Genomic DNA, 22434 nt, shown 5'->3' on the forward strand with positions numbered 1-22434 from the left:
ATGCACATGCACGCACGTGCGTGCACGTGAAATGAGTAAAATTACAAATACACTAGATTAAAACGTATTTTTTAATACTTTTGGATAAAACGCTGTAATTTCTAGTATATAAATAGTGTAGACAAGATGATAAGGTCATTACGCACATGCATTCAAATGCGCATGCGTGCAATGCATAAATTTGAATATACTGAATATACTTTTGGGAAACATTGTTATAGTCTAAAAGGCATAGAGTTCGTCTTATTTAATGAAGCTTACAGGGAGTAAGGCACCAAAAGGGAGTTGGGGAGCGTTTGGGGAACATCTGTAACGGTTCCCGTTACAATTAGCCCTAGTTAATGTTGCTGTGTACTACACAGACCCGAAACTGCCACCCCCCTTTCATGATTCGCGAATTCGACACTGCGTGTATAATCTGAATATCATAAGTACTTTCTACAGACATTGACACTGGAAACAAATTGAAAGAGGGGGGGGGGGGGGTCAGTAAAAAAATTCCAACATACAACAAATTTGACAAGCCAAAATAAGGGGCATATGTCCTTTGCCCAAACACGAAAATCCTATTTCGTGTGTGTGTGTTGGGGGGGGGGGGGGGGGTCCAATTTCTTTCAGTACCATTTTTTCCACGGAGGGTGTGTATGACTCATGAATTTATAATAGTTTACAATTAATTTTTATCAGAAATGATTTTTACAACAAGAATATTGCTCTTTTATGTGATTTATATCTAATCTATTTTATTTGTTTGACAAAAATTTTCCGTTTTCCGTTCCGTTCCGCATTCCGTTCCGTTTTCCGTTCCGCGTTTTAGCAACACCCGTACAATTGTGTTGAGGAAAGAAAAATACGGTCTTTTAAATCTCTTACACCTAAATATATGACATGTAAGCAAATATATTTTGAATATTTCATCCAGTCAGAAACCAGAGAAGAATCCTGCCTTAATGGTAATCTTAACAACCAAACTCTAAGTGAAATAAATTGAAAAGGTAACAAGCTCAGGGAACTGAATAACAGTGTCACAATTAAAAACTGTTCATAGACAGACAAATGGAGGTACATTAAACAAACATATTAGAAAATTAATTTTGTATTTCTATACAGAGCCTGAAAGTGTAAAATTGAAACAATTTTAAGTAAGCAAATTAGAACAAAAGTGCTATGAACATGATGAACAGACATAAAACTAATAACATGATTAAAGTAAAGTGCCTCCCTTTCAAAGGAAGGTTCAAGTTAACAATGCCTGGAAATAAAAAAAAAAACAAATAAACATCAAATATCTGCTACAATAGGAAGACTAGTAATCTCATATATTTTAATAATTGACAAAATAGGATAAGATCCTTTTTCCCCTGTTTGATGTGTCTTTTAGAATGATGCAACAGTATATAAATTAAAAACCACTGATCACTCATGCCATAAAAATTGTATTGGCTCTAAGTTATGGGATACACATAGGTCACAGGAAGGTCAGAAAATAGGTCAATTTCCAAATTTTTCATGTTTTTCCAAATTTAATCAAATCAATTAATAGCATTGTTACAACGCACTTTGAAAAATTACGCACTTTGAAAAATTTTTCAAAGTGCGTTAAATTTGGGACAACATCAATGCACATTGAAAAAATAAAATTTCTTTTCAAAGTGTGTTAATAATGACCATATTAACGCACTTTGAAAAAATATGTATGGCTTGGTCAATATTCTTGCAAATCTTAGGTATGATGAATAATTGAACCTGTTTGATAACTCTTTGGTGATGAGGTCACTTAAGGATGTGAAAGTGAGCGATTTTGATTCTTCCATACTTTGAAAATTCTTTCTCTCTTAAATGTTTTACTCTACTTAATTTTTCCAGTATGCATGCATTTTATATGCAAACTAAAAATTTATTGAAAGTTTTCGTCATACCAGTTATGCAAATACATAATATTTGGGTGTAGCATAGGCATCGGTACCAGGAAGGGGTCTTAGCAACACAAATGTTTTGCATAGATACATAAGCATTAGAAAATGGAAATTACCTTTGATGGGGGGTCCACTTTCAATTTTCTACCGACGGCTATGAACAACGTATAAGTAGGGCTCGAGCTGTGATTCGCCATTGTCGCCAATTGCGAATTTTTTTTCAAAAGTGGCGAAAAGATATTCATAAGTGGCGAAAATGAATTTTTTTAGATGTACCATGTACAAAATTTGTGTATTCCTGGTTAGCTCCTTTGTTTATTCAATGTATACACCCCTCCCTTCCCAGGCGAAAAAATAAACTATAAACAAGAGGACATTTTCTGTGAAGAGTTGGCTGATATTCAATATCAAATTAATTGTATAATTCCACCATAATTTTTTTTCCCTTTTTTTCTAAATGGATACTACCATAATTAAAGCTTTAAACATTACAATTTTAAAACAATGTCTGTGTTGGATAAAATAATAATAAAAAAAAAAATTGAATGACATAAAATGCATTGCATTGTCGAGAAATCAGATGTAAGTGTGCCTTTCCTTTTGTCGCGAAAAGTGGCGAAAAATATTTTCGGTCCAGTGGGAGCCCTGGACTATAAGAAAAACAGTTGGGCTGAGAGACCTTCTAGTCGTCTTCTCCTTGTTCCCAATGAGGTTAAATGAGTACATATAAATTAAAACATTTTTAGAAAGAAAAAATTAATATAAAATGTTTCTCTCAATTACTAAGTTCTCATATGTGGAGCGGAGCGGATCAGAAACCCTTGACTTGGGAAGATGGTAAAATCTAAGAATAGAATTTCTGTTTTATACATATTTTTCTCAAAGTGCGTTAAAAGTCCCCATGGCAAAAATATTTATGTACATTCTTAATGCACTTTGGAATATTTTTTCAAAGTTAATTTTAACTTTGAAAAAATTTTTCAAAGTGCATTGCCACATGGCATATCTTCTTTCAGTAAACATACAACACAAGCTTGCCTATCTACCAACTTTATATATTTCATATACTAGTATCAGATATATCTTGTGTGTATAAATCTCAGATAGGCAAGCTTGTGCTCTATGTTTTCCGAAGTGAAAAGTATCTCAAATTTGACAAAATTGCCAGAATTGAGGAAAATCGGGAAACGTCCTATTTTTGCACCCTCTTGTGACCTCTATGTGTGCTTTAAATCAAATTTATGTCTGGTTTTAAAACAAACATCAATTTAAGTTCTTAACTACAAATGATCACAGTTTTAACTCTGATCTGATTTTTATATCAAATAAGGGGCCAGATTCAGCAGTTACCATACCTTGTCCACATAAGATTTGAAGCATAATAATTTGTTTGCAATATTTTCATGATTTCAACAGCAAATAAAAAGACATACAGCATGACAATGTATGTAAATACTGGTTTTTGTGGGTATTCACATTTTAAGATTGAGAGAACATATATGGTTATGAGTTGGAATAGAAATAGCGCCGGCTAAGGTGATTCCAAAAGAGTCTGCTATTGTGGCTGCTGAGAGGCTGAACTCCTTGTATTCTGCTTCAATCTGAAAAATACAATTTCATTTTTCAAAGAAAATGTCTGCCTTTGGAATTTTAACTATAAAATTTAACCAATTTCAATAAATTACCAGTAAATACAATAAAATCAATAATTTTCAATAATTTGGCTATACAGTAAAAGGAAAATGTGCATATTGCAAATTCGCTTTTATAAACAAATTTGTAATACAGATAAAACAAATTACAGATATAGCGAAATAAATTCACAGGTCCCAAGGACTTTTCTATAACCTCATTTTACTGTAAATGAAATCTAAAACAAGAGGCCCAGGGGTCATAACGATCACCTGAGCACTGTGGCTAGGAAAAAAAGCGAAAATCAGTTTTTATCAAAAAGCTTACATGGATGAGTGGTCCCGACCTACTCCTATAATGCAGAAGGGGTGGGGGAAGGGGGGTACAATTTGAACAAAGTTGAATCTACACTATCTGAGGATGCTTCCAAATAAATGACATACCAGGGTTCAACAATAACATTTTTAAGCTTTAGTCCGGCTGGACTAATGCTTCCTTACTTTTACTTGTCCGTGTGCGATATTATGAGTCCGTCAAGATATATAAATAAATACTAGTAAATAAGTAGAATAAACATTGCAATGTACTTTTTATACTTTTTTTTAAAAAAGTAAACAAACCATTTACATGAAATGATTTACTCAAAGATTCGTTGAAATCTGGCTATCAGGAACTACGATCTCATTCATTTTTCTCTTTACATGGTTACATCATTCAAACGTCTGACAACCTCCTTATGTGTCATACTAAATCTTGATTGTTTATATGTTTAATTTCATATTAGTGAGTCCTAAAATTAAGCGCAGAATTGACTCGGAATTACCTAACTTCCCGCCAAAAGCCTAGAAAGCTAAAAATACTAACCGGGTTTTCCATTGAAAGTTGTCGAGAAATGGACATCCATAAATTATTCATTTTTCCAAAAAATTTTTTAGTCCGTTCGCACCGATTAGCCACAGATTTTATTAGTCCAAATGAAAATGTATTAGTCTGAGACTTACGGACTAACGTTAATGTCGAACCCTGCATACCATGGCTTTGCTGTTCTTGAGAAGAAGATTCTTCCTATATACTCCTATGTTAAACTTTGATTGTCCTGTGGATGCTTTCACATAAATATGAACAATCATGGCTTTGGTGTTCTTGAGAAGAACAAATTTGAAGATTGTTCTAATATACTCCTATGCTAAACTTTCATCGTCCATTGTGGCCCCCCCCCCAACCCCCAAGGGTTCCTACACTTCCTGAGATGCTTTCATATAAATTTGACAAACCATGAGTTTGTTGTTCCTATTTTTTAAAAAAGAAGATTTCTAAAGATTTTTTTCCTACATATTCCAGACCTATGTTAAACTTGGATCGTCCATTGTGGCCTCACCCCTCTCCTGGGGGGTCATATTTTGAACAACTTGAATCTACACCACTTTAGGTTGTTTCCATACAAATATGACCAACCATGGCTTTGATGTTCTTGAGAAGAAGATTTTTCAATATTTTTTCCTAATATATACCGTAAATCTGGAAATATTTGCTGTAGATTAATTTTTAGCAAATTTGGATATAGCGAAGTTATATCCCCAAATATATAAATTTAAATTAATTCCTTACACAGATATAACAAATTACAGATAAAGCAAACTAATTTCATAGGTCCCAGTGACTTTGTTTTTACGGCAAGTATAACTGTATATTCCTATGTAAAACTTTGATTATTTATTGTGGCCCCAACCTATCCGCAGGGGTCTTGTTCTGAACAAACTTAAATCTGCACCACCTGAGGATGCTTCCAGATATATATCATCATTCATGGCTTTGCTGTTCTTGAGATTGATTGATTGTATACTGTTTAACATCCCTCTCAAGAATTTTTCACTCATATGGGGATGCCAAGCCTTGCCAGTGGAGAGCTGTAAATTTTGTTCAGGGAGCACTGTGAGCAGGGAGGGATCTCTTAAGTGCCAGCAGCTATTACAACACTGGACCTCAGTTTATATAGTCTCATCTGAAGGACCGGTCTCCACTTCCCACAGCGACTGTAAAGCATACGCTCTAATCACTGTGCCTCGTGGGCGACACTGTTCTTAAGTAGAAGATTTTTAAACATTTTTCCAACATATTCCTTTGTAAAACTCAGCCATAGTTGCTCCGCCCTACCCCTGGGGGTCATGATTTGAACAAATTTGAATCTGCACTACCTGAGGATAATTCTACATGAGTTTAATCTTTCTTGGCCAATGGTTCTTGAGAAGAAGATTTTTAAAAGATGCCATCAATTTTTTTCTAATTCATAATTATCTCCCCTTGGAAGAGGGCATCGCCCTTCATTTGAACAAACTTGAATCCCCTTCACCCAAGTACACTTTGTGGCAAGTTTGGTTGAAATATTGGCCCAGTGGTTCTTGAGAAGAAGATGAAAATGTGAAAAGTTTAAAATGATGACAATGACCACAGACAATGGAAAAATTTTGATCAGAAAAACTCACTTGAGCCTTTGTCTCAGGAGAGCTAAAAATCCAGTTTAAGCTTTTCAAACAAAAAAATCTAAAAATTTGGGGTTTTTTTTTATACATACATCTTCTGAAATTTTGTAGAAAGTGTTGACGAATGCAGCTCCTCCAAGTAGTCCCTCAAATAGAACAATCACAAAAATGATCCAAATGTTAGGGATGAATCTTAGAAAGACTTGTGTTGTGAGTATTGCTACATTGGCAACCTAAAAGATAAAAAAAAATACTGTGCTAATTGCTATTCTAGGTGTTAATGATCCTGAAGTTTAAAAAAAAAAACATCAGCTGTGACATTTTGAAAATATATTATTGAATTCAAACTGGTTAGACTTAGACCTAACTTGTATTCATAACATCATAAATAATGCCACTCTTTCTCACTCTCTGTGTATACCTGTAAAACAGGTAATATCCAAAGCTTGTTGATTTTGAACACATTGACTGATGACCTTGAGATAAAGACTCCTAACTGGTAGTCCACTTGATACCTGTTGAGAAAAAATATAAAAAAAGAGATAAATTTATTTACAGTCATAATATTTCTTTTCCTACACATTTCCTTGGTTGGATATAAAAGTTCAATATGGTGTGCATATTTATTACTTTGGCTGTTTTAAAAGCTGCTGGGTTTGTATGAGCAGTTTGTATGAAGTGTAGAAACATTTAAACAGACAGCTTGTCAAACATACCATCTGTATTGTTCCTTTTCAGACAGCCAGATGTCATTAAAGTACAGCAATTCATACTGAAAAAAGACATAAAATTGAATCGTTCATAATGCACATGGATGAATACAAAGTTAAATTTATCTCTATTTCTGTACTACATTTAAACATTGTATACTAATCCCTAATAACTGATGTACTCTGCTTTATTTATTCAGATTATATAAATGTACTTAAAGCACGCTTATAGTGAACATGCTAATAACGAACTGACACTTATAGCACAGTGATTTTCATTCCCTATGACTTTAAAGTGTACTGAAAACATCATTTCTAAGAATTATACTTGGCACAAAGTTAAATCTTCCATCCCTGGCACTTAGCCCCTTTTTGCAAAGATATATACACATAATACCAGTATAGGCATTGAAAATATGAGCTTACCTTTTTTTTGAGCCCCCCCCCCCCCCCCGACTTTCAATTTGCTTTGGATGCCTATGAATTAAGTACTCTGATTTACTTAGTGTATAAACAGTGTACAATATATTTCTACTTCTATATTACATACATGTATGAATCCCTAAAAACTGAAGTGCCCTCCAATGCTGAGTCTGACCCAGTGTATACCAATCCAAAATGTATATCAAACGTAGAATTACATACCAACCCTTGGTTTATGAAGTACTCCGCTATGTAGACCACACATAGAGGTACCATATACTTCATCAAGGGCTACAAATACAGGATGAAAACTACTTATCAAAAGAAAACTTCAGTATTAATTCATTTTACTTGTGTTGTATTTACATGTAATTAGATTAAAATAATGTTTAGTTCTTAAGTTTTTTTTTTTGGTTACTTTTTCAATGTGTTTAATGTTCTCTTGTCAGTCTGTTTGATTTAATAATAAATCCAAGTATATCTTTTTGAGACTACCAACATGATCAAATGATTGTATACTGCAAGTCAGGTAATTTTGGCACATAAAGTTAAAGCAAGAGGAATCTAAATTAACTGATGAGGATTACCATTCAATTAAAAATTCAAAACTACCTAGTCTGTACAGATGACTATAAGGGAATGAGAGGGTTTACTATGAATGGGAAAAATGATACAAACTGACACTGTGTAAAATAATTATACTGAGTAATTTTGAGAAACTTTCCTTGTGTTATCCTTGACAATACAATGTTGTACATGCGTTCAGTGGTGAAGAAACATGAACTTTTAAAATTGAGACAGAGTAACATGAGTTTACATGAGTTATATTAAACTTCACACATCAAGAAAATATATATTTTCACACATGAAAATTGTCTAAATCTTCTTATTTCTTACTGTTAGTCAATGTGTACATTAATTCATTTTTTTTTTACTTTAAGGAGATGCTGTGTGCATTAATTAATTTACTTACTTTAAGGAGATGCAATTTATCTCTTATTGTGAGTCTTCTTTTTATCTTATCTGGAAGAAAAGATACTGAATGACAATGTTGACTCAAGAGTTTGTTCTGCATTAATTCTTATTAACTAAAAATTAGAAAGTTCTATGCATTTTTCATTTAATTAATAACTGGTTGCCAGCATGGCGAAGTGGTTAGAGTGCCTGCTCTAGAGTCACCGAGTAAGGAATTGATTCTTACATCGTGGGTTTGAATCCCACTATTGGATGTAAAGACCAGTCCTTTGCATGAGACCATATAAACTGAGGTCCCATGTCACAGTAGGTGCTGACATGAAAAAGTTCCCTCCCTGCCCAATGGCCCTGAGTGCCAAGCATAGGTCAAAATTTGCAGCTCTCCACCGGCAAGTGGTGGCATCTCCATAGGAGTGAAAATTTCTCAAAAGGGATGTTAAACTAAGATTCAATATCTTTACAACTGTACAAAATCAATAATTTACACTGCAGTAAAGGTCACAGATAAACAAAGGTGATTCCTAAAATCATGGCATCCTCCTAGAACTTACTAAGCACTAAGCTCAGTAATAATGATGTCATCAAGTTATCAAAATTTGTTTAAATATGTTAACTTTTCTCTATATACACATACACACACATTCTAATACAATCATAACTTAAGTTACCAGCTGCATCTTCAGAGTCCTTTAACAGGCTACTAGTGTCTTCGCTGTATTTAACTATGTACTCCTTCTGATAAAATTTGTTTGGTTTCTTTATCACAAAGAAGAAGCTATAATAAAAAATCAAGAATATAAATATCAAAAAGACCATAACGTTTAATACAACCTGACATTTAAGTAACATATTTCAGTATGTACACATTGTACACATACCTTATAAACATAAGAGCAGGTATGATGGTCATTACAAGTAATGTCGTCCGAGGCGACAGACCCGCTGATGTTAGACCCGCGTACGAGAGAGCACCAAATATCCCAGCACCACCTGTTCCTGATGAATACGCAGAGATCACATTTCTATAAATAAAAGATCATAATAATTATTTCAACTACAAACAAAAGTGAAAAAAAAAGAACTTCAATATGAAATATAATAATATAATTATATAATATACACTCTAGTCCAAAGTACTCCCATTTAGAAGAAAGAATAAAGATTCTTTATTTTTGTGTTCATTGTCAATTTTCATTTTACAATAATTTTAGCTACTTTTTCTCACGCAAACAAAATGGAAATGAACTTACTTTTCAAAGTAAGAGGAGAATCCAAAATAAGTGGTTTCTCCGAGACCTCCACTAATACTGGCACAAACAACTCCTGAGAAATGGAAGTAAAGAATTCATATACATGTTGTAGTACATCGGTAGCAATGATGAAATCATTAAGTCTAGCATCTTTGACAAATGTTATCTAAAGCATGGTCACACAAGAAAATGTTCTTGTTGAGTTTTCTTAGGTGCTAAATCCATTTAAATTTGGTTCAGGTTACGGATTAAGGCTTGCAGTACGTTATACGACTTTCTTCTAAAACTTAATTATCCAGAACTGAGAACAGTACAAGTTAATCTTGACTTTTAATACAGCCTATTCTCTGAGTGGAACAATACTCAGACTTCTTGGTATAAATATCTTTAAAAACAATTCAAACATCTAAATTATCTTTTATATCAAAAATATCATGCCTTTCTTGAAATTAAACAATTATGCTATTTTTAGCATATCATACAATACACATTTTCCCTTATTATTTCTCTTTGAAAATAGATATATCAATTGGCCACTGTCTTTTTTTTTCCCCTTACCTAATATACTCATCCATATTCCAGTGGAAAAGGACACTATCAAAAAACTGGCCAGAGAAAACAGCACACATGCCAAAACACGTACTCTAGAAAAAATGTTCTGTTTAAATCACTGTACATGTACGTGCTATTTTCAGAACCATAAAATTTCATTCAACAATAACAATTAATTACTGTAAAAGCACAAATGTTCATGGGGGATTAAATTTCCTTTATTTCATTGTTAACAATCATCAACAAAATTTAATCCCACACGAAATTTTATTTGACTATATATTGAATGGATTTGCTTTCAAAACAACAAAATTAAATGCCCACAAAACTATTTTTGATAACAAATCAACGAAATTTTATCCCCAAGGAAATTTGTGCTTCTACAGTAATATGATAGCTTGTACAGATTCAACAGGGGATAGGGTGAGGGAAAAAGGTTATTAACTGTGTATTTTCTACTTACTTATAACTTATATGAAGAATGAAAAATGGTGCAGTCAGTTTAATCACCAAAGTTGGAATGATGTCTGCCAATAAAATTGCCTGTAATAAAAAAACAAAAATAAGTGGGAAAATCTGGTGTTTTGTTAGCTCAAAAGAGTGCCAGTAAGTTTGGCCGATATATATTTTAGAAAGAAAATTCATCTTTCAGTTAGTTTTCATTTTCAGTATGTTTAATCTACACTTGAGACTGATTTACACAAGAGTTTGAGGAAAACTAATACCAGATGAAAGATACATTGTTTAACAACGTACAGACCACTTTAACCTCCTTTTAGTATAATATTTAAACACAAAAAAATCCCACTTGACAGTAATCTTTCAGCTATTTTATTAAGCAAGAATTTCATGATGAAACAATAAAAAAATTCAAAAGCTATCCAAATCTGTGTGACATTATAGAAAGAAATCAAAAAGTTGTGTACTGAATATTCTTGGATTTCCATACATTTATTTGGAATGAGGAATGTCTTTTATTTCTTACCCCTGTGGAGATTTCATTACATTCTAAGTATGTCACGTTAGTTGAGGTGGGAGTAGTTGTGATCTAAAAAAAAAAGGTGAACAACATGAACAAAGAAACTGTATAATATTGCACATTGCACAGTAACAGGTTTGCTCCCCCCCCCCATTTTAATGATCTAAATTGCATTAAAATAAATTCATGAGCATCTTCATCTTTAATCAACATTAAGTTGAATAAACATAAAACAATTTCCAATGCAGGTCAGCATAACCTTAAACAAAAAAAAAAAGATATCTGCAAATTTTTTTTTACCAATTAATATGTTAATTTTGTCTTAAAAAAAAAAAGTTTTGTTTTAGAATGCCTTCTGTGGCCTTTCTGTCCCGAGATAAAAAAAATCTCCTACATTTAATTTTCAATCCTGAACTTTCCAATGTGTCCTTATATTTAAGATATGCTTCTAATTTATCATCCGAAATCAGATTTCTAAACATTTTGTCTAAATCCTTACATTCTCATCCTTCTGGGTTTTTTCTTCTTGATCTTTCAGGATGTCATGTGCAGCACTCAGCATAATCACATAGGCAAAGTTATTACATAGTCCCAGAGTCCTATCAAACATATGATATAGCCAAAGTTATTACATAGCCCCAGGGTCCTATTAAACAGATGGCATAGGCAAAGTTATTACATAGCCCAAGAGTTCCATCAAACAGATGACATAGGCAAAGTTATTACATAGCCCCAGAATCCTATCAAACAGATGGCATAGGCAACAGATGGCATAGGCAAAGTTATTACATAGTCCCAGGGTCCTATTAAACAGATGGCATAGGCAAAGTTATTACATAGCCCAAGAGTTCTATCAAACATATGATATAGGCAAAGTTATTACATAGCCTAAGAGTTCTATAAACATATGATAAAGGCAAAGTTATTACATAGCCCCAGAGTTCTAAAAACATATGATAAAGGCAAAGTTATTACATAGCCCCAGAGTTCTATAAACATATGATATAGGCAAAGTTTTAATATTCTCAGAGTTCTAAAAACAATGATATAGGCAAAGTTATTACATAGCCCCAGAGTTCAAAAACATATGATATAGGCAAAATTATTACATAGCCCCAGAGTTCTAAAAACATATGATATAGGCAAAGTTATTACATAGCCCCAGAATTCTATAAACATATGATATAGGCAAAATTATTACATAGCCCCAGAGTTCTAAACACATATGATATAGGCAAAGTTATTACATAGCCCCAGAGTTCTAAAAACATATGATATAGGCAAAGTTATTACATAGCCCCAGAGTTCTAAAAACATATGATATAGGCAAAGTTATTACATAGCCCCAGAGTTCTAAAAACATATGATATAGGCAAAGTTATTACATAGCCCCAGAGTCTAAAAGCATATGATATAGGCAAAGTTATTACATAGCCCCAGAAATCTAAAAAAATATGATATAGGCAAATTTATTACATAGCCCCAGAGTTCTAAAAACATATGATATAGGCAAAATTATTACATAGCCCCAGAGTCTAAAAACATATGATATAGGCAAATTATTACATAGCCCCAGAAATCTAAAAAAAATATGATATAGGCAAATTTATTACATAGCCCCAGTGTCTTATCGAGCATAAAACACAGGCAAAGTTATTACATCGTCTGAGTGTCCTATAAACATATACATAGACAAAATTATTACAATGTCCTATTGTCTAATTCTAGTGTCCTATCAAACATTTGACATGGGCAAAGTTATAAGAAGTACGTTTGTCATGAATACACGAGACAGGAAAAGTTATTTCATAGGCATGTAGGACTAGTCTCTATTTAAATATGATATGCTGTTTCCGTGGTCATTGCTATTCGATGGTATACTTTTTCGCAACATTTTGATTGCTCTCTTTTCAGGCATTGATACATGTATAAATGTAAGCCTGTCAACTTCTCTAAAAAGAATACATCTTGACAGGCACTACCTGTTTACTGAATGGGTTCAAAACACACACATGTTAGCAAAAATAAATATCAATAATTATACTCACCAGAAACCAGCAAGGTTCCTCCATTTGTGTGCAGAGAGCAATTGAGAATCTAGTCAAAAAGAAATAATAATCAAAAGGATAATCTGAACATACTGAATAACATGAGGAAAACTTTATAGGAAGTACATGTCAACATGCTAAATGTATGTACTTACTTTTACATTCTTATGACTTTAAGAGCATATTTTTTTTCAATTGTAATTCATTTATATGATATTACTTACCTCTATACAGTTTAATTTTATTTGATAAAAACAAAAATTACATCTTTGGAATTTATCAAATCAATCATCAACTAAATACTACTCCAATTCCTCTTCCTGATAACATAAAACATACTGCATTAATGTCACCAGGGTTTGAAGGTGTATGGGACTCTTGCAGTCAGTGAAAGATCTCAATTTCACAGTTATTAGAGCACTGGAATTATACATCAAGAGGACATGAAGAGGTCCTGAATTTAAGTCTAGGCTGAGATGATATATATCATCACCTGTGTGATTTGAGTTCAACATATATATTCCCTTGAAACATGCCCTAAGAATTCTCTTTACTCATAGAATCACTCTCTACCATTGACTCATAAATTCATTTCTGTCATTGGTTTGCGTTTATCACAGACTGTGACAGTGGTAAATACGTGAAATAGTCGCTTGTTTTAATTCATTATAATTCAATTTCTATGCTTATGTATGATTTTTGAGATAGAGATTTATAAAATCAATCATGAACTTTTAATTTAATTCGAAACATTACTATCCAGCAAATATCACATTTAACACATTTGGCAGAGGTGTCTGAGTGAGAGTGAGAGAGGAACAAACAACAACTCTGCACAAAAGATTGTAATAGCGAGCGCAGCGAGGCGGCGCGAAGCGCCGCTCGCATAGTGAGCTCTTAAAGCAACGCCTGTGCGAAGAGAAAATTCTGACTACTGCACATTCATTCGATAGAATTTTTTGATGCCGTAATTTGGACCCACAATGCATCACTTGTTTTAGCTACGTTCTCGCGAGAATCACAGCAAATGTTCAACAAAAAGTTTACTCGCCTTGATTTAATGGATATATATTAAATTATTGTTTAATTTAATGGATATATATAATATTATTGTTTAAATAGAAAACAAAATGTTCTTCATTAACTTTCAGCACTGTTCAGGCTTTTCTCGGTATATTGCAACTTACATACGTCATGTGACGTCAGAGTCTAGATGCACCAAATGTCACGTGAGGTTTGACGAGCCCGATCTAAATCAAAACAATAGAAGTGTTTGTGCTCGCTCTAACGGTCACACCGTCAACATATTAGAATTTGAGGATAGCAGTCTATAAGGGATTTGGGGGTGGGGTTGGATATTTTATAGGGGTCACAAGTGTGTGAAAGTTAGTCAATATATTGATACTAAATAGTACAGTGGTGTGAGTGCTGGCACAGTGAACTATAGGGGTGAAACGATACGCCTCCTTCACGGTTCGATACGTATCGAAAAATTTGGTCTCGGTTCGGTTATTTTCGATACGATACATTTTGATAGAAGGAAACAGATTCAGTGTTGTTTTATGCTACCTTTTACTTAATCTAGTAAAATAATTTATGTGCAAAATGGATAGAATGTATCAATTTAATTGATTTGACTGTTAAAAATTATTTTACAAACTTCAAGTCCACACAAACTTACGTTTCTGAATTAATTATACAGAAAAGCATGTTTATACCTTATGCCAAACCCGACCTGAATGACGATCCCGACCGTACAACGAACCGAACCGAAAGCAGAGATTTTGTACCGTGTATCGAACCGAGAAAAAATACCGCGGTGAACCGATACCGCGGTGAACCGTTTCACTCCTAGTGAACTAGAGGCCATAAATTCGAGTCCCTTGTGAGACTTACTTTTGCACCAACTTCGACAGATATTGAGATAAATTAAAGTTTATTTATCAGAGATGGGAAACAGAAAAGGAGATAAATATTGCAATGAGTTTATGCTAGAACATGTAGAAATCAAAACCAGTCTAAACCCTTAAATTTAAGTCCCAAGGAAAAATGAAATATTCTTTCACTGTCCTCAAATTTTGCTAGTTGTATTAAACAAATCAAAACAAAACTTGCCTTGCATGATTTGATCATAATCTGATAATGTCACAACTTACCTGCCATATCGATCAAATCTTAATAAAGCTGAACATTCTTCATATTAATGTTTTTTTCTTAAATATCAAGTTTCTCTAGATCTTGAAATAAAGGACTATCTGCTGCATCTATATAACTAAATATCTTAATATATCTAATATCATATGACAAACTGGAAATCGTCAGCTGTCACCGTCAACATTTCACTTTATTACCTCCATGAAAGGAGAGTAGAGTATAATTTGTTAACTCGTTCAAGAAATGTGTCATTTCTTGATCCACTAAGAATGGTTTGAAACTATTTTCACTAAATACATTATTATGAATAATCATGAACCTATTTAGTATTTTAGTAAAGTATAATTATAAGGTCCATGGAAAGTGAAAAATGACGCAAATCTGTGAAATATGCGATTGAGATCAACAGATCAAAGGTGGATTTCTGTAAGTTGTGTAATCGATACATGTTTACCTATATACTGTTTATCTTTTTTGCGATATGTGTGCATAGATATAAAAGTAATGTGCAGTTATTTGACAGTAGCAAGTTGCTTAAACAAAAGATTTTCTTGATTGAGAAAATGTCTGGACAGAGAAAGAGGCGTGGACATGGAAGTGGAAGGAGCGGATCTAGAAAAAATCGTAAGCCCAATAGAGCGAATGAAGAGCATGAAAACCTAGGAATTGATTCAGAGATAGAATTGCGAGACGATCCAGTAGAATTTTTCACCAAAAATGTAAAGTTTGACCTACATTTCAAAGAACAAACGGAAAACCGGACTCTATATTGTGCTGCAATACGAACAATGGAAAAATGGAAAGCTGAGATCCCGCAAAGTAAGTATAAAATTATTTATGGGACCATTTCTGAATGATTTGTTTATTTTCATCAAATTAATTTTTATTTTGATACAAAATTCATGGAGAAAAATGCAAAACTGTGCGTAATCTAAGGAAAATGCCCGGATTGACAACTTATCTGCACTGCAAGACTCATCAATGAAATAATATATACCATTAGAATGATATGCAACAATTAACCATAAAATTATTAAGAACTAATTAATTTATTTTAAAAATAGGTTATTATAAAATTATTAAGAAGATTTAAAAAAACCTATATAGGAAATTATTTAAAAAAAAAAAAAACAAGATATGTGTTTGTGAAACACTATGCGCCCGAGGTACGGCAACAAAGTTACACAAAACTATTTTTAGCATATATGTCACAGTCAAGGTCACAACGTCATTGATATTAATGTTATTTGAAAGAACTTTAGTAGTGGAGTATGCATACCAAATATAAAGTCTATATCTTCTATGGTTCAGGACTTATTGCAAAAGTTCGAAAATAGCTATTTTTAGCATTAAGGTCACAGTCAAGGTCTCAAGGTCAATGACTTTGGTGTCATTTGTATGAGCTTTATTGGTGAAGTATGCATACCAAATGTGAAGTCTCTATCTCCTATGCTTCGAAAGTTATGGCAACAGTTTGAAAAAGCTATTTTTAGACTGTAGGTCACAGTCAAGGCCACAGAGTCATTGACCTTGGTGTCTTTTGAAAGAACTTTATTAGTGAAGTATGCATACCAAATATGAAGTCTCTATATCTCAAGGTTCAAAAGTTATGGCGAAGGTTACAGTTTTCAGCAGACAAACAAACAGATAAACAGACAAACAGACAGGACAAAAACAATATACGCCTCGGATCTATCGATCCGGGCGCATAAAAACTAGGATCACTGTATAGTAAGTGTAGTATGCCAGGACATCAACGATAATGGGAAACATGGGATAATTTGCATAACGGGCGAAAAAGAATTGTAGAATTAGATTTTAAAATGTAGACATTGGTTTAAATTACACGAGGACTTCCATGTCACTTTCAATATAGTCCTCGCCCACTGACGTCAAATACAAAGGTAGTCCGAAGGATAGATTTGCATGCATATTAGGCCTCCTTAGCTCCTGACCTATCGACCTTCCTAATTTACATTCCGGAAGAATTATCTAGAAATCAACTCCGCTAATTTTTAAAGAGTTATCACAGAGCAAAAAAAAAAAAAAAAGAAAGAAATGGAAATATGTCTGAAAAATGTATAATTTTCGTATATTTACTAACAGATTCAAAAGTCAAGGCATTGGCTGCCGCCTGGGCACGCGGGGACCACGAGTTGGCAGAGACACTGTTACAGAGGAAGGAACTATTTGGTGTGGTGGAGGTGTCAAAAGCGATCGCTTTATTGGACTCGGGAAGACAAGCAAGAGTGTTTGAAAAGAAACACAAGAGACTTCAAATTCAGAAAAATAATGTGAAACCGAGTACGATGGGAAAACTGAAATCCGACATAGACAATTTGATGAAAATGAAGCCCTCGGTAGTCACAGTTAAATGCTAGAAATCTTTTCTTTTTTTTTTAATTATAAATTATTATCAATAAATTAATGAGTAATTATAACATGTAAAAATAAACATATATATTAGCATTATGTCATGTTTGATCATAATTATACATGCAATTCTTTCATAGACTGGGTCAGCTAGCGGGGCGGTATGTAAGCACGTGAAGCGGTGGACACGTACCTTAACTAAGCAGGAGTTAGAATTCTTCGCCCTACATTTTCCTGTTGATTTGTGGAAGAGATTGGCTGATATATGTCATTTTCACCCAGTCAAGGTATAATGTATAATGTTTTCTACTAAATTATTACTGATGTGTATCAATTTAAAACTACAGCTCGTCTGAGAGTACATGAAAGGATATTTATATACGCTGAGGAGAGAGGAGCTTAATATTTCTGTATTGACAACAATTAAACTTTGGGTTATTTTTTAGATAAATATTCGTGTAAATTATAATTTCAGTAAAAAAAAAAATGTTTTTTTTTTCAAGAATTTCAATAGTTAACAGCCGCTCTTTATCATTAGGATATTGGTAACAATGGACATTTTTATAGGATTTTTCAGTTCCGTGGTTTTTACCTTTCTGCTTCGGAGAGACCCCGCCAGAGGGCAGTCTAGTGCACAAGTTTAGGAGCATCACACAGAGCAACATTAATGAAGTTCTCCTTGATCATAACGTCCCATACACCAAAGTTAGACCATTCATTACCTATTTGACAGACGAAATAAAAGGAAAAATAGCAAAACACGAGGAAAAACTGGATACTATTTTATGGTTAGATGTCTTATTTCAATTATTAAAATTCCGTTTCCATAGTTTAAAAAATATTTTTATGTCACTTTAAGCGAAGTTTTGATGATGTGGACAGCCTTAAAGACAGCATTAAAGCAATAAAATAAATCGCCAAATGGCTAGTTACCTCATCGAAACTGATATACATGTATTTGATGAAACTCCTGGTTTAATATTTATGATTTCAATATATTTACATGTAGTCAATTCATTTATTAAACAAAAAACATCTAGACTATAAAAGAAAAATTTAATCAGCTGTTAATGTAGTGCATGTATCACACGTGTAACCTCCTAAAGCAATGGAAACGGAGAAAGTTTGAGATGACGTAATTTTAATCTTATACTTTCCACTGGACATATTTTTCACGTTTCTCTGACAATTTTTTAAAACAATTTTTTAGATAGATTGTCTTTTCTTAATTAAGGTATTACGAGGAACTGAAATGCCCACAGGTAGATAGGAAGGTAGAAATTCGTCTACAGAAAGGTGACCCGGTCAATCTGGCGCTTGGAAAGCTCCTGGAACGTATTCTCATGTTCCGGTTAATGCAGGCAGGCGAGCCACTGAACGCCGAGGAGGAAATGAGACGGATCTTAGAATCCTGGGACTGGGAAGCTCTAGCGGAGGGCCCAGGAGAAATAATGTACACTCCCGACCCCGACATCGCAAAATTCTCCACAAAGCTGTCAGAGCTTGCACAGGAGCGCCTTGCAAATATAAAGTAACCCACTGTGATTTTAAATATTAATTTTTTAAAGATATCCGAGTAAGGCCTCAAAAGATTTTTATTGATTTTCTTTTCTTTAAAAACATTTAAATTTTTTTTATTTTATATCGGTTTCAAAGACTGTTGAAAGTGCTATGTGAGACAGAATATACAAATTGAGCTACTCAGTATTTACTAGTGCCATTTTGCAGCCGCCATGTGGAAAGAATATGTAATGCATGGTTTATTATATATCGTACCTGGCATGTATCTAGAAATAAAAAATACCAAATTTCTAAAAGATATGATAGACTCGAAGAATAAAAGAAAAGATTTCATCATATTATTCTATTATAATGTCCTTGTCAGGTTTTCTTTGGACGCGCCGGTTGTCATACTAGGAGACAAGTCCGGGTCGATGGATGTAGCCATTCGCACCAGCTCTATTATTGGCGGCATCCTCGCTGTCATCACATCTGCTAAATTAGTCTTCTTCGATCATAAAAGTCATCCCGCCCCATATATCCCTAGTACAGTCCAAGAAGTGTGTAACCTAGCGATGGAGATAAAGGCGGAGGGGGGTACGTGTCCGGCGGCAGCGCTTCTTCCGTTTTACCAGAGGAAGGAAGTGGTGAAGACGTTTGTGATCGTCACGGACGAGGAAGAAGTGGAACGGGAACCAGCTACCAACATGCAGTCAGCTATAATGAAAATCTAATTTTATTTAAAGAAATTTTCTTATCTCGAAGAATACCTATTTAAATTCTTCCTTTACACTTTATATGCAACTTTTGTGTAGTTTACATTATGGAAGTATTATGTAATATTTTCTTTCATGTCAGGTGATTTTGATATTTCTTGTTTTGTAGTTTTGCGGAGATGTTCAAACAATACCACGATGAAGTATATCCAGCTAGACTTCTCTTCGTTTCATTTCTGTCAAAGAACTGTGGAAGTAAAATGGTGGAACCTCTTCAAAATCTGGGAATCACTCCTATACAGTTTAAATTTGACGGATATAGACCTGACTTAACGAAGCTGGACAATCTATTTGCACAGCAATCAACAAACAGTACTAGTTTTAAGGAAGATGTTGATAAGTTTGAAAAAACAATAGAATCCAAAGGAATAGCTCGTGTATTTCAGGACACAGAATTAGGACCAGTTCTGCCATAAATAAAGATTGAATTAACAAAACTTCATCAAAGGCAAAACAGATGAGAAAGAGAATTTGGCAAACAATCTTTATGTAACGAATTTATATTGCTTGAATAGTCATGAATCTTTTTTGAATAGTTGATACAGAAGATTTCAGTTTATACTTTTAGTGAGTAATATAAACTGTTCTTTATGGTTCGGTGAAACCACGGATTACTATTTAATTACTACTGTAACAGTACTGTACTGAGTATGATTCACTGATCTTAAGAGGTGACGTACTTGTTTGCACTGAAGACTCCGTACCTCGCCAATATCACATGCAAAAACGGGTCCACTGGTTGGAACAGGAGCTTCTAATGATAAAAAATCTACATGTATCTTCACGTGTATAGTGTCGGTTTATATAAATGTCTGAGAGTTATAGAGTGAATGACTTAGTAAAGACTAAATAGTTTATAAATCTGTCTTGAATGAACAAGATTGCTGTATGCTAATTAAAGTGTGAAATGATTGTGAAAGTCTTATAAAATTCCCACTGTGCCAAAAATCTCACGTCTTCACTCTCCATCTGCATTTTCTTCGTTATGTTTATTATTCTACGTTTCAAAATGTTTATTATTGTCCTGATATATTACCAACAAGACACAGGCAGTGACTTTCTAACTCCAAGAAAGCCTAAATACAGTGCTTTCCGCAATTGAGATTCATTAAATAAAAACATAACTAAAAAAGAAAAATCAAAATCATGATTTAACTATGCCAAATTTTATTTCCATAGAAATCGAAATCCCACATTTCACACTTGTGTTATGATTTCCTTATAGAAGGATTACATAATTTTATAATTCAACGCAAACGCTCTTTAAGGAAGAACGTCTCAAGAGTTAACTTCCTCTAGATTCTCAGAAATTTCCTGGAACATGTCAAAATATTGGGAATAAATAAACTTTTTTAAACCGTCAAAGTCACTTTTTTCATTATGATAATAATTATTAATCCAAAATTACTTTAATTCACACTAAAATTAAATTTTGTTGTGATTCTAACATAAGCAGCTGCACATGACGGCCCTTAATCCTGCTTCCTTCCCTCTTGGAGTCTCCGGCACCGTTTCTTCCGCCTTATCGAGTTTAGAAAGATGGATATCATGATTTACAAAGATGATCATGATGCTTTAACATTTATTTATATCAATAGGTCTTTCCCATATATTTTTGTTAGAATTTCTCTGATGGTAAATTCATTGAAGAAATGCATTTTGATTCTAAAAGCTTTGGATGGTAAGACCGCGTTATTTTTACTCTTAGGCACACATCTACAATGCCTGTAAAATAATTATTTTATGAAAGAATATGCCCTTGTAAAAACCCAGCCTGGTGGCATCTTAATATGAGTGAAAAATTCTCGAAGAGATTTTAAAGAAACAAACAAACAAACAAATAACAACTTTATAAACACATACATATATATATAATGTGTTGTTACACTAAATTCCAGTCTCATTGGTCTATCCCTATTTCTAAAAACATACTTGTTTTAAAAAAGCGCTTTCATTTGTACATATACCAAAATACAAACATTTAAGTACAATTCAACAACTTTCAACACATAGAAAATTTCATCTTTCTGAGAGATCATTTCTCAGATTTGTTGCATTCAGGTAATTAAGAAAAAATGTCAAGTAATTTCTGTATTTTGATCATCTTTAATGTCTTCCTGATGAATCTAAAAAAAAGTGAACAATATTTACAATACCAACATTATTTTTGAGGATAAGAAATCATTAATTTACAAAAAATTAGCTACAAGCACAGTACTTCGTATTTATTTGATAAAGAAACTTATATATATATATATATATATATATATATATATATATATATATATATATATATATGTGTGTGTGTATTCCTATTTAATCTTCAAAAACAACCTATAGTTTAGAAATCTTTTTATTTTAATATATATATATATATATATATATATATATATATATATATATATATATATATATATATATATATATATTTTTTTTTTTTTGGGTTGCGACATTTAAAATCTAAATAGCATGCCTTCTGTTACGGCCCCCAGATCTTCAAAACAGCCACTTTATTCCATTCCATGCACACTTCCCAACAGACACATCGATACCCCCTGAAAAGCTTTATTCATCAATATTCCTTCGATAAAAACCTATCAAAATATCAGATTCTTAAAAAAAAAGGGGTGGACGGGGGCTGCTTTTGGGAAATCAAACATGCCACT

At 33.2% G+C, this 22434-nt stretch overlaps 2 protein-coding genes across 2 annotated transcripts; one reads left to right on the forward strand and one right to left on the reverse strand.

Annotated features, from left to right (window-relative positions):
• Positions 1–831: 831 nt before the first annotated feature.
• On the reverse strand, positions 832–15343 carry LOC134243720 (battenin-like). The gene is made up of 15 exons (XM_062725952.1): positions 15122–15343; positions 12966–13014; positions 11417–11516; positions 10924–10986; positions 10402–10481; positions 9945–10030; positions 9387–9459; positions 9015–9158; positions 8805–8911; positions 8135–8184; positions 7384–7452; positions 6745–6800; positions 6450–6543; positions 6121–6261; positions 832–3517 (listed from the first exon to the last, which is right to left on the reverse strand). The coding sequence occupies exons 1-15, from the start codon at positions 15126–15128 to the stop codon at positions 3389–3391; spliced, it is 1248 nt and encodes a 415-aa protein (XP_062581936.1). The 5' UTR covers positions 15129–15343; the 3' UTR covers positions 832–3388.
• Positions 15344–15596: 253 nt separating this feature from the next.
• LOC134243699 (uncharacterized) lies at positions 15597–20568 on the forward strand. Its single transcript, XM_062725929.1, has 7 exons — positions 15597–15938; positions 17226–17479; positions 17633–17779; positions 18060–18280; positions 18727–19023; positions 19378–19704; positions 19878–20568. The coding sequence occupies exons 1-7, from the start codon at positions 15683–15685 to the stop codon at positions 20182–20184; spliced, it is 1809 nt and encodes a 602-aa protein (XP_062581913.1). The 5' UTR covers positions 15597–15682; the 3' UTR covers positions 20185–20568.
• Positions 20569–22434: the final 1866 nt, after the last annotated feature.

The sequence above is a fragment of the Saccostrea cucullata genome, unplaced genomic scaffold, assembly GCF_032062105.1.
Source record: "Saccostrea cucullata isolate Sc308-1 unplaced genomic scaffold, CSIRO_AGI_Scuc_v1 ctg898, whole genome shotgun sequence".
NCBI classification, from domain to species: Eukaryota; Metazoa; Mollusca; class Bivalvia; order Ostreida; family Ostreidae; genus Saccostrea; species Saccostrea cuccullata.

Bases quoted from the DNA above. Each gene is read 5' to 3' on its own strand.
- LOC134243699 (XM_062725929.1), top strand. From the start codon at position 15,683: ATGTCTGGACAGAGAAAGAGGCGTGGACATGGAAGTGGAAGGAGCGGA. The intron at 15,939-17,225 runs GTAAGTATAAAA...ATTTACTAACAG, and splicing joins GAAAGCTGAGATCCCGCAAA to ATTCAAAAGTCAAGGCATTG. The intron at 18,281-18,726 runs GTTAGATGTCTT...TTCTTAATTAAG, and splicing joins AAACTGGATACTATTTTATG to GTATTACGAGGAACTGAAAT.
- LOC134243720 (XM_062725952.1), bottom strand. The intron at 11,517-12,965 runs GTGAGTATAATT...TATGTTTGATAG, and splicing joins AGGAACCTTGCTGGTTTCTG to GACTCTGGGACTATGTAATA. The intron at 6,544-6,744 runs GTATGTTTGACA...TTTTCTCAACAG, and splicing joins GAAAAGGAACAATACAGATG to GTATCAAGTGGACTACCAGT.